Genomic DNA, 12370 nt, shown 5'->3' on the forward strand with positions numbered 1-12370 from the left:
AGTGTAGTGGTTTGAGTGTTGGATTAGGATACCAGGAAACCAAGGTTCAAATCCCTGTTTGACCATGGAAACCCACTAGGTTTCAATGGTCAAACAGGGATTTGAACCTTGCGCAACTCACACTCACTTAGAGGATAGTGAGTGTGAATAAATTATGCCAAGAAACCACTGCCCTATGGCCACCGTAAATCAGAAATTAATTAAAGACACACACCTACAAAAAGTTATGTTAATATTTGTTTTTCTATAATGTTTTGTACATTTAAGTTTATTTTAATTTGAGATTGGTAGCCCACTGGAAGTTACCACCCTCCTCTCCTTTCAGAAACTTCTGAAAACACACTTATGCACTTCAGCGTATGGAGAGGAAGAGGACTAGGACACTTTAACCCAGGGGTCCCCAAACTTTTTAAACTGGGGGCCAGTTCACGATCCTTCGGACTGTTGGAGGGCCGGACTATAGTTGTCCAACAAGCAATAATAATAATAATAATAATAATAATAATAATAATAATAATAATAGGGATTGGAAGAGACCCTTTGGGCCATTGAGTCCAATCCCCTTCTGCTTTTGGGCACCAAAAACACAAGCAAAGCACCCCTGACAGATGGCCTCCCAGCCTCAATGTTAATAATAATAATAATAATAATAATAATAATAATAATAATAATAATAATAATAGGAAGAGAAGAAGAGAACCCTTGGGTCATTTAGCCCAACCCCCTTCTGCCTTTAATAATAATAATAATAAAACTTTATTTATACCCCGCCACCATCTCCCCAACGGGGACTTTGTGCCGTGGGGGCTGGATAAATGGCTTCGATGGGCTGCATGTGGCCCCCGGGCCTTAGTTTGGGGACCCCTGCTTTAACCCATTGGAATGCTGGCTAGCCACTTGTATTTTATGGCTGCTACGATACATCTTAAACGAAGATTATGTTAGCCATTTTAAAGCCATTTTAATGTAATTGTATCTTAATTGCTTTTAGGGTATATGTTGTAATGTTTTATTCATGTTTTAGTTTACTATGTCTTATTGCAGTGGTTTTCAACCAGGGGTCCCCAGATGTTTTTGGCCTTCAACTCCCAGAAATCCTAACAGCTGGTAAACTGGCTAGGATTTCTGGGAGTTGAAGGCCAAAACATCTGGGGACCCCAGATTGAGAACCACTATCTTATTGGATTGGTTTTTTTTTTCACCTCAATGCTTAATTCTTTGTTGTAAGTTTACTGTTGTTACTGTGCATGATCTTGGATTATTTTGATATATTTGTACTCATTTGAGGCACTGAATGTTTATCTTTTTGTTTTGTGTCTATAAACCACCCTGAGACCCTTTGGGGAGAGAGGGTGGTCTAGAAATAAAGTATTTTATTATTATTTATTATATCATTTCAGTTATAGACTTTGATCCAGGAATAATTGGACACAACAAGTAGCGGCTTGAGGTGGCCAAGCCATGTACATGAATACAAATGAGCATTCACATGCACATTTGTGTGCACACTTCACCTATGCCTGCATAAAGCTAGTTTCTGCATACAAATCACTTGTTGAATCAGAATTAATGAGTTTAAAGCCTTGTTCTTACTGGTTGATTTTATATAGTTTTGCATTTTTCATTTAGTTATTAACTGTAGCTAGTGGACTTCTGGCTGTGTTATTATGTTTGGAGTCAAATGTTCTTCTTCTTTTTCCTTTAAAAAATCAGGTGAGAACAAGTTTCAGAATCATTCTGCATTTAGCTAAATGTGACTTTATTCTTTTCCCTGGTCCACTTAGATTGGAAGATTGATTATTGGGCAGAATGGCATTTTATCTACCCCTGCTGTATCATGTGTTATCAGAAAGGTCAAAGCAGCTGGAGGGATTATTTTGACCGCTAGTCACTGTCCTGCAGGCCCTGCAGGCGAGTTTGGTGTCAAGTTTAATGTTGCCAATGGAGGTATGTATGAAAAACAAAGTCATTATAGTTTTAAAAAGCGGTTGAAGATGAAATGAGCTTGGTTACAAGCATACAATTCTTAAAGTTATGTATAGCTTTAAATATATGTATCTTCTTTTTTCAAAGAATCCTATCTTTTTAATAGTTGTAGGCTATTTTGTGCAAAATATTAAGTATACAGAAGATCTGAATGTTCTGGCAGCTTGTTTTTAGAAAGTTCATACTTTATAACCTTTTGTCTGTGTGCGTGTTTGGCATCTCTTGCAGGGGGTTGGACTAGATAGCCCTTGTGGTCTCTTCCAACTCTATTATTCTATGATTCTATACTTACTGAGACATTCAACCCAAGGGGTTTGATTTATGTTTTCAGAAGAATGGAATTATAGTTCAGGACAGTTCTTATGGGAAGCATTTCAGAGGCCAAAAGATCTATGATAGAACTTGAATGTCCTGAAATTCTATTTTACATCTGCATTTAATTATACTTAATACACCATTATATGAATCTTATTTTGGGAGAAAAGTAAGATAAAAGTTCAGTAAGTAAATGAACAAAGAAATGTATGTTCTTATCAAGAGAAAAATTTCTCTTCATCAAGCAATTTTTCTGAGTATATTCAGTTACTAATACTTAGTTTATGTATATGTATATCTTCAGGACCAGCTCCAGATGCTGTTTCTGACAAAATTTACCAAATCAGCAAAACTCTCGAAGAATATGCCATTTGTCCTGACTTGAGAATTGACTTATCTCGACTAGGAAGACAAGAGTTTGATCTGGAGAACAAGTTCAAGCCTTTTCGGGGTATTTTGTTCTTTTTTGCAAAGTGGATCTATAAGTTATTACTAAAAGAGTTTGATTGTTGGCTGGTGTGGTAATGTTTTGCAATTGAAATTGGAAATGGTTGGTGGGAACCGTGGCTTTTTTATCACACTGTTTAAATTGCTGTCTCCCAGCCTTCTGCTCTTGCATCAACAAAGTTGAAATCTTGGCCCTTCATATCGTATGGAAAATTTTCTCCCATGATCACATGGGGAAATAATTGATCAAGGGAATAATTAGTACAGGATGTACCATTTTTAGCTGACATTACTCAGATTCTGACTGACTGACAACTAGCCAAATCTCTTAATTATTTGTGTTACCTTATTTTGTTTCACTAGTTCATGCATTCAAATTCTAGAGCTTTTTCACTAGTCATTATAATTGTTAGCTTTAGCTTGATGGCAGTCCAGTTTTAGATTTACATTCTGCAGCATTTGTTTTATTCTACAGAATTTTCTTGATCGTTGGCTTTGTTATTGCATTACATTAAGAACTGGAGTACATTGTTTGACTTTTTATAGCTCCAGTTTGTGTTTTCCACATTCTGTTGTTGTTTTTAAATCCTCTTTTGTTCTGATGTTAGTTGTGTGCTGACTTGAGCAATTTATTTTGAAAGACAGCAGACTAATTTTTAAAAAGATATGATCCAGCCACAACTAAGCACCACATCTGACTTGATATCATGGGAAATATTTGAGCATGTCCTTAACATTTCCACACATTTGGTGTGTTGGATAGATTGTGCTCAGTATAAACACACAGTTCAAGCTTGTCCTTTGTCTTGCCTTCATGTTTAAACCCAACAACGAACATTGACAACATCAGTTGTTTGACATATTTGACAGTAATAGCTTTATGTGCATATGCTTGATGTATTTGATTAATGGGCCTTGCCTGAGTCATTGTGTAACTGTTTGATCCTGTTAGGCTCGTGGAACAGATTCAAAAGTAAAATATATTGACTGACTACAAATTTCTCTTCCTTTATATGTGTAGTTGAGATAATAGACTCAGTGGAAGTCTACCTCAACCTTCTGCGGACTATCTTTGACTTCAGTGCCATTAGAAGCTTGCTAACGGGGCCAAATCAACTCAAGATCAGAATCGATGCTATGAATGGAGGTAAGGAGGACTTTTTGATGCAACATATACAATATTAACATAACGAAAATGTTGGTTTGAAGCAGTGGTTCCCAATCTGTGGTCCATGGACTACCAGTGGTCCCCAAGAACTAAAATATGGTCTGCAACCTCACCATTACCACACTGTTGCAATGAGAATGACTGGTCTCGCGAAACGCCAGGGCAACGGGGATGTCGGGAGGGGAGAGAATGAATACCCACGAAAGGCGTGACAGCAAGCCTCCTGAGTGCTGCTTCTCCTCCTCCCTCCCTCCCCCTGAGCGGAGCCGTTCCATGTGACACCTGGAACTGGGGGCACCTTGGTGTCTTCATTTTTAGGCCTGCTCCTGGGGTTATTTGGGGTGCTGATTCAAAAAATTGTGTTTGATAGACCACATAAGATAAATTATTCAATATGATTTTCTGTGGGTGAGCAGATGGCAGCTACTGAATGGCATATATTTTGTATCAGAAACTAGAGCTGACGTGATCTATTCAATGCAATTTTCTGAATCAGCACCCCAAATAAGCAAACCAAATCTAAAGTTGACCTCAAACCAATTCGTAACCTTTTTGGTACTAATGTTGGAGAGTGGTCCCTGGTCAAAGTGGTCCCTGGTCAAAACAAAAAGGTTGGGAACCACTGTTTTAAAGCATGAGAATAATGGCTAAATTATGCTGAACAATAATAATTTCACTTTGCAGTCATGAACATGTTTGGGAGTAAGCTTGTATTGAATACATATATTAGTTGGATTTCCAACTAAACCTGTGCATGCTTGTGGTGATATATGTACCCTGTATGTTTCATATGTGTTAGTCTAGCAATTTCTACCTATCTCAGTATTATTGCCCAGTAATGAAGATTGAGATCTAGACTGAGGATTAGTGGATTAGTGACATAGGTCCCATCTACGCTGCCATGTAATGCAGTTTCATATTGCAGTTTAATGGCATTGAATTGCATTATATGGTAGTTCAATGTCATAATGCAGTTTGATGCAGTTAAACTGCATTATGAAACTGCATTATATGGCAGTGTAGATGCAACCATAGTCAGGATCTTATAGTGAGTTTCTGGCAGAGGCCTCATTACAGGTGAATATCTATGTCTTCAGTTGAAATTAGAATAGTTTTTAATTGGCCATAATAAAATAGTAGTCATTGAAATACTGTCTGAACCCCAATTTGCTGGTTTAATTTTTGTAGATTTGATGTGGATTTGATTGAAATTTTCTCTATTGTTTAACTACATTGAATTTCAGGCTCCATCTACACTGCCATTATAATGCAGATTGAACAGCATTATATTGTCAGTGTGACTCATATAATCCAGTTCAAAGCAGTTTATTAAGTCCACACTGGTCATATAATGCAATTCAATTTACATTATATGGTAGTGTTGTTGAATTCCCATGTAAATAATACTGGGGGGGGGGGGGTTATATGTGGTTACTCCACTTTTACTAGAGTCTTGCATCCCTGTACTCCCAGGGAGTGGAGGGCCTCCTGTACTAAGGACTGTTACTTTTTTGAAGACAAAAATGCTTAATAGTATTAGTTTATTCCCTGTATACATTACAGTAATGAATTATATCTGTGAGGCTATAAAGTGTAAATGTTCTAAATTGCCTAGTATAACAGGTTTCTGGCATCTGTAGGTGCAGGATTTTAACACTCTTTCAGTGACTTATGATTTAAAATATATACTGGTGGAGTAATATTACAGGTCTGTGTAATCTCTGGAATGTATCTAGCGAATGTATCTAGCGAATCCTTCCACAGCAGAAGTTTTCCATGGGTAGAATGAGATGTCAGTGAAGACCTTTTCACATATATACCTCACTCTCTGCTTGTTTGGTTGACGGGTTTTATTTATTTGTAAAGACCAGATGGTTTAACGAGACCCCAGTGTATGCTGCCAAGAAGCTCATTAGGTGGATATGAACATGTTCAGTACCACTGTAGATTTTTGTGCATCAAACTCAAAATAGACATCATTCACAGAAACCAGTTCTGTTTGTTTTTAACCTCTTTCATAACTTGTAGAGACGAACATGATATCCTGTTTAATATAGACTGCTTCCAGTTCTGTTATATAAATGGAGGATGTTTATTCTGGATGTAAATTCAAAGGAGGTTTCTGAACTAGAAGGCAAATTCCTTTTGCAGTGATGGGTCCTTATGTCCGAAGAATCCTGTGCGATGAATTAGGAGCTCCTGCTAATTCGGCTGTGAACTGTGTTCCTCTGGAGGATTTTGGTGGCCAGTATCCTGACCCAAACCTGACATACGCAACTGCTTTGCTGGAGGCAATGAAAGGAGGAGAGTATGGATTTGGAGCTGCCTTTGATGCTGATGGAGTAGGTATTTGGGGAAGGCTGAATTTGGTTCTAAAGAATTACTTTTATTGTTCTAGGTTCAACTGAATATGTAACCATTTTTAAAACCAAGATAAAATGAAGTTCTAAGTATTAGTAAATAGCTAAAACATTGAAAATCTCCCTGTTTGTGGAAATGCCTATACTACTTAGACTTACTTAGGACTTATCTATACTGTAGAAGAAAATATATTCATTGTATAGGTGCTGTGATCCTGACACACTGTGTTCTTGACAATGGTCCTCTGGGCTTTAATCTGATTTTTAAAACTTTGCCTTTTACCTCACAGTTTTACAGAAGGTCCAGATTTTTGAGTATGGGTTATTTCAAAAGTTTCACATGAAAATTGTATTTCCTACTCAGATGTCTATAAAATTATGTTTTATATTTTATATCAAAAATTGTATTTCCTACTTATATGTCTATAAAATGGTATTTCTTACATACACATCTAACAATTAGGTGATCTATACTTGGAATCCACCATGTAAGTCATCAGGAGTGATAAACACACGTACATTTGTTTGGCTAATTTATTTATTTATTTATTTATTTATTTATTTATTATTTACAGTATTTATATTCTACCTGTCTCACCCCGAAGGGGACTCAAAGCTGATCACAGAACACATATACAGAAAACATTCAATGCCAATTATAACAATTTCAAGGCAGACAACAGATAGAGGTATACATAGGCTTTCTCATTTTTTGGCATCTTTGGAGGCTGTGCTTAGTTCCAGTCATGGGGGGCGGTGTCGCTCCATCTCCTTGCTGAAGAGCTTTCTTTGTTCGTAAACTTCCTCCTTTTTTTGATTGAAACGTCAAGCTAAAATACCTCCACGTTTTAATGTGGTTCCTGTTTATCTACTCACATTTGTTTACGAACTGCTAGCTACACAGAAGCTGGGCTAAAGGTCAAGAGCTCACCCTGACCTGGGCTTCGAACTCTCAACTTTCCGGTTGGCAAGATTTATTGCTGCTTGGTGATTTACCTGCTGGGCTAAAGCCCGGCCCATTATTATTATGATTCCATTTCATAAGATGAAATTAGAGAGCACTAGTTAGATGTCAAAATGATAAGCACAGTTTAGACAAATGAACCCAACTGTAAAAGTTTCAGCTAAAGTCTTTTTTTTACTTCCTTTTCATCTTTTCATAGTCAAGATTATTAAGTTTCAAATATTTTCTGCAGCCAGAAAATGCAGGAGAGCCCTTTTATAAAAAACAAAGCAAGAATAATTAGATGAAGACTAGCAAACTATTATATTTCTTTATGTTCTAAGAAAGGGATTTTGGAGACTTATAATTTTGGCATGGGGCTGTGGAGAAATGCTTTGTATAGAATTGTCTGTTTGCATTATGCACCGTTGTGTTGCCAATCTGGGTAGTGATTGCTGCTTGGTGACAAATTCTGAAAAAAAACCCCAAAAAAACAAGACCACTTCCATATTCCTAGATGGCAGACAGGCCAGGCAAACCGATTCTGATTGCTCTGGATAATCACACCAGGAAAATTAATTTTGATTGGCTCTGAGGTTTTGGATCTTGATTGGCTAAGCTTCTATCCAATTTTAAAAAATGTAATATTTGAAGGCATAGTCAGTTCATTTGCGGAGATAAAGCAATTGTGAGTTGGTTATAGATGTGTGAGGCAAAAAAAGAGAGGTGAAAATCTGGATGGAAAATGAAAATATATATCATTTATTCATAGTTGTAGGTACATTTTAATTTGACCAGATTTTTTTCCGTGTCAGGAGTGAACTGCAAGTCCCTTCTGGTGTGAGAGAATTGGCCGTCTGCAATGATGTTGCCTGGATGTTTGATGTTTTACCATCCTGTGGGGGGCTTCTCTCATATCCCCACATGGGGAACTGGAGCTGACAGAGGGGGCTCACCCACTCTCTCCAGTTTCGAACTGCCAACCTGTCGGTCAGCAGTCCTGCCAGCACAAGGGTTTAACCCATTGCCCCACTGGGGGCTGCAATGGATTTAGGGCATTTTACGGAAGTAAAATAATCCTTGAAAGGATTTTGACAACTCTGTGTAATTATTGAAAAAATCCAATTAATTAACAACAATTAGCTCTGTAAAATAGCATTGCTATTATAAATATTACTTTAGCCTTTTCCCCGGTCATTTTGTTCCATCTCATACTGAAGCTTAGAGCACCTGGCTGCTAAGAAACTTTATGAAATTGATGACAGTGAAAATGAATTTGATTAAGGCATTCTGGGCCATAGTGAAAGGTAGTTCTATAACTTCAGAGGTGAAAAGGACTTTAAGTGTCTGTGGAGCCAAGATAAGTGTTTCCCCTAGAGATCCACACTTTTAATTCTTTTGGCAAAATTGTAGACCTTTTCCCTTCAGGTTGTACTTCCATTTTAGGGAAAGTAGTCATAATGTTGGTACTGCTGCTTAAATGCCATTCTTGCCCTTCTGCATACTTCTGTATTCTGCACAGTGTAAGTAAGTATGCAGAGAAATAATTTTTGCATTGCACATGGACAATTGCCAGAGTATGATATGACAGGCAATAACTGTTGGAATGTCTCTCTTTTGAAACCAAAATAGGAAGAAAAGGAGGTGTAGATAATTCCACTCTTTACTAGCTTTTATAAGGCCCCATCCATCTACACACAACTGTATAAAATCCACATTGAACTGGATTATATGGTAGTGTGGACTCAGATAACCCAGTTCAAAGCAGATTTTACGGATTATTTACCACACCTGGAATACTGTGTCCAATTCTGGGTACCATATTTGAAGGGAGATGTTGACAAGCTGGAATGTGTCCAGAGGAGGGCACCTAAAATTATCAAAGGTCTGGAGAACAAGCCCTATGAGGAGCGGTTTAAAGAACTGGTCATGTTTAGCCTGCAGAAGAGAAGGCTGAGAGGAGATATGATAGCCATGTACAAATATGTGAAGGGAAGTCATAGGGAGGAGGGAGCAAGCTTGTTTTCTGCTGCCCTGCAGACTAGGACGCGGAACAACGGCTTCAAACTACAGGAAAGGAGATTCCACCTGAACATCAGGAAGAACTTCCTCACTGTGAGAGCTGTTCGGCAGTGGAACTTTCTCCCCCGGACTGTGATGGAGGCTCCTTCTTTGGAGGCTTTTAAGCGGAGGCTGGATGGCCATCTGTTGGGGGTGCTTTGAATGCGATTTCTTGCTTCTTGGCAGGGAGTTGGACTGGATGGCCCATGAGGTCTCTTCCAGCTCTACTATTCTATGATTCTACACTGCCATATAATACAGTTTCATGATACAGTTTAATGGCATTGAATTGCATTGTGTGACTCTGTGTGACTGGCTCGACCTTGAAGGAACTGGGGATGGTGACAGCCGACAGGGAGCTCTGGCGTGGACTGGTCCATGAGGTCATGAAGAGTCGGAAACGACTGAACGAGTGAGACGACGAAGACGACTCTGCATTGCCATATAATGCAGTTCAATGCAGTTAAACTGCATTATGAAACTGCACTGTGTGACAGTGTAGTTGGAACCTAAATGACAATATAAGATAGGCCCCTTCTGCACTGCCATATAACCCAGATAATGTGAATTATCTGCTTTGAACTGGATTATATGAGTCTACACTGCCATATAAGCTAGTTCAAAGCAGATAATCTGGATTTTATATGGCAGTGTAGATGGGGCCTTAGAATCTGCTAAACATATAATCTGTTAATGCCGGTGTTTGAAAAAGAACTCCCTAGTTTACATTAAAACTACATTAAAACTAGGGAGTTCTTTTTCAAACACCCTGTTATTATGCATTAATACATTTCACTTGTACAGTAATAGAATATGAGTGAGAAAGAGGGTTTGGACTGCGAAACATACTATAAATATATTTTTTTCTGATATCAGTCCTGCCTTACTATACTCAGGCCAGTTATAATTTTTCTTGGACTTTTTGAGTAAAGTGTAATCTGTGAAAAGATACGTACCGGAAATAAATAAAAGTAATGCAGTGTTACCAGACAGACTGGAGCCAAGAGGGGATTATGTTTTTTCCTTATGCTAGATTGCAAAGGAAGGGGTAAAGGAATAAGGAGTTCAACCAGGAGATTATCTGTTTTGCAGTAACAATGAGAACAAGTTTCTCCATCTGAAGTCGAGACAAGCAGATAGGCTAGCTGGAGAGGCCTTTGGATGTTTTATGGTGTTATCCCACCCTCGACATGACAGTTCTTTTTGCAGTCATAGGGACGAGTGTGTTTTGAGGAAGGAAGCTCTCATTCTGAAGTAGAAAGACAGAGTTTGTGATTCGTCACAAAGCCCGCCTGTTTGATATTCTCCTGTGCCACAAAGGCACCTAAGGGGGAGAGGCTTATAGCAATAGGCAATTGAACCATTAGAAATGTTGATAGACATTATATATGGTAGGCACATAAATACGGACAGACTTGTCTGCCTTCTGCTAAGATTGTGGGCATCAAGTATTATCTTGGTAACTTGGTAGAGATTCAATTAGTGTGGTGCGTGTTGGCTCATTGATATAGTAAGATGTAGTTGTCAGGCTTTGAAAATCAAGATTTGGTTGTTAAGAAGGAAGTGAAATGACTAAAATGCTGCTTTTTTTGGAATTAGCAGGACATTAAAGTTGAGCAATGGAAAGTTAGTTCTAAAACTATCTGTAATGCTCAAGAAAGTTCCGTAACCTTAACAAATGATCTGAAAATTGAATACATTATCTACAGGAGTCAGGAAAAATAAGAACATTCTTAAATAAACTTGGAAAATAATCCTTTGGAAAACGTTACCTGAGAAGTATTCCTACCTCACATCACATCTATTCCTAAAACGAGTCTGTATACCAGAAGCCAATGTAACACCAACATTTAGAAAGGAATTTTGGGGAGATGTAAAACTATAGGCTAGTTCATTTAATGACTGGTCAAGGTAATTTGGTAGAAAGCAGGGGTGTGCATGGTATCATTTTGGTATACTGAATTTGGGGGATGTCAGCTGCCGAATCCACGAAAACAAGCCTGGAGAGGGGCAACCAATTCCTTATCCAATACGGATCACAACAGCCAAATCTTTTCAGCTAATGGGGCTAAGCGGCACTCTACCTGAGGTTGAGGTGCCGTGTGGGCAGCCTCACAAATCTGGCAAGCTACGGCTCCTCTTTTTTCATCCCCAGCAGCCTCCTCCATTACTCCCAAAAGCCCCGTCCCCCAGGACCTGCTTGAGGCAAATGGAAACTTGCTTTCCCAGCACCACTTTGTGTGGCACGGGCATTGAAGGAGCCTCTGTGCTCCCCCCCCCCCCCAGGCCTTGATGGGAGTTGAGGTTTTTCTCTGTCTTGTGTTTCTCATTTTCTTTTTCAACCAATCAGTAGCCTGGTTGACTGTTTTCATTCTCCTCCTCTCTTCGCTTAGGACTTCATTTCCCAGAACCCCCTCTTGTGGTGTTTTTTTAAAAAAATGTTATGATAAAAACTTTAAAAATTAGTGGATTGGTGAAACGTTCTGAAACTTGAAAGGCCTGCAATCATAAATGTGACCCACAAGTGAGGCAAGTTTCATTCTGAAAAGCCTAAAAATGACATAGAAACGAGTCTCTAAAGTTTCCCCATTGTCACCAATGAACTGAATCTAACCAGCACAAAAAGGGAAACCCCCTCCCAAGTTTGGGAATTTCCCGGTAAATGGAAGAGAAGGGGCTGGATTAATATGCCTGTGTATTAACCCAGGATGACCTTTTCTATATTCATACTTAAATTATATTCCTTCCACAAATGTGATTTCTTTTATTTTCCAGGACCGCTATATGATCCTAGGTCAAAATGGATTTTTTGTGAACCCTTCTGATTCATTGGCCATTATCGCTGCCAATCTTCCCTGCATTCCATATTTTTGTCAGATGGCTGTGCGAGGTTTTGGTAGGAGCATGCCAACCAGCACTGCTTTAGACAGGTAAGAGGGGGCAAGACTATTTTTTGTGGTAATACATAGGAGAAGATAGCTGTAGCTTTTCAGGAGTCTAGTTGCTATAGCTCATATCAGCCATAACCTTATTTAAAACCTTATTAAAATATTGGCTCATTTTAATAAGTCTTGTGACTTATGATAAGTG

General features: G+C 38.5%; 1 protein-coding gene across 1 annotated transcript in view; it reads left to right on the forward strand.

The window, feature by feature from the left end:
- Positions 1–12370, forward strand: part of pgm5 (phosphoglucomutase 5) — a 65775-nt gene that overhangs the window by 12118 nt on the left and 41287 nt on the right. The window contains exons 2-6 of the mRNA XM_003216486.4: positions 1785–1947; positions 2606–2752; positions 3770–3895; positions 6068–6258; positions 12056–12210. Of these exons, the coding sequence (XP_003216534.1) occupies positions 1785–1947; positions 2606–2752; positions 3770–3895; positions 6068–6258; positions 12056–12210 (782 nt within the window). The remainder of the gene's footprint in view (positions 1–1784; positions 1948–2605; positions 2753–3769; positions 3896–6067; positions 6259–12055; positions 12211–12370) is intronic.

This window comes from Anolis carolinensis, chromosome 2 (assembly GCF_035594765.1).
Source record: "Anolis carolinensis isolate JA03-04 chromosome 2, rAnoCar3.1.pri, whole genome shotgun sequence".
Classification (NCBI taxonomy): Eukaryota; Metazoa; Chordata; class Lepidosauria; order Squamata; family Dactyloidae; genus Anolis; species Anolis carolinensis.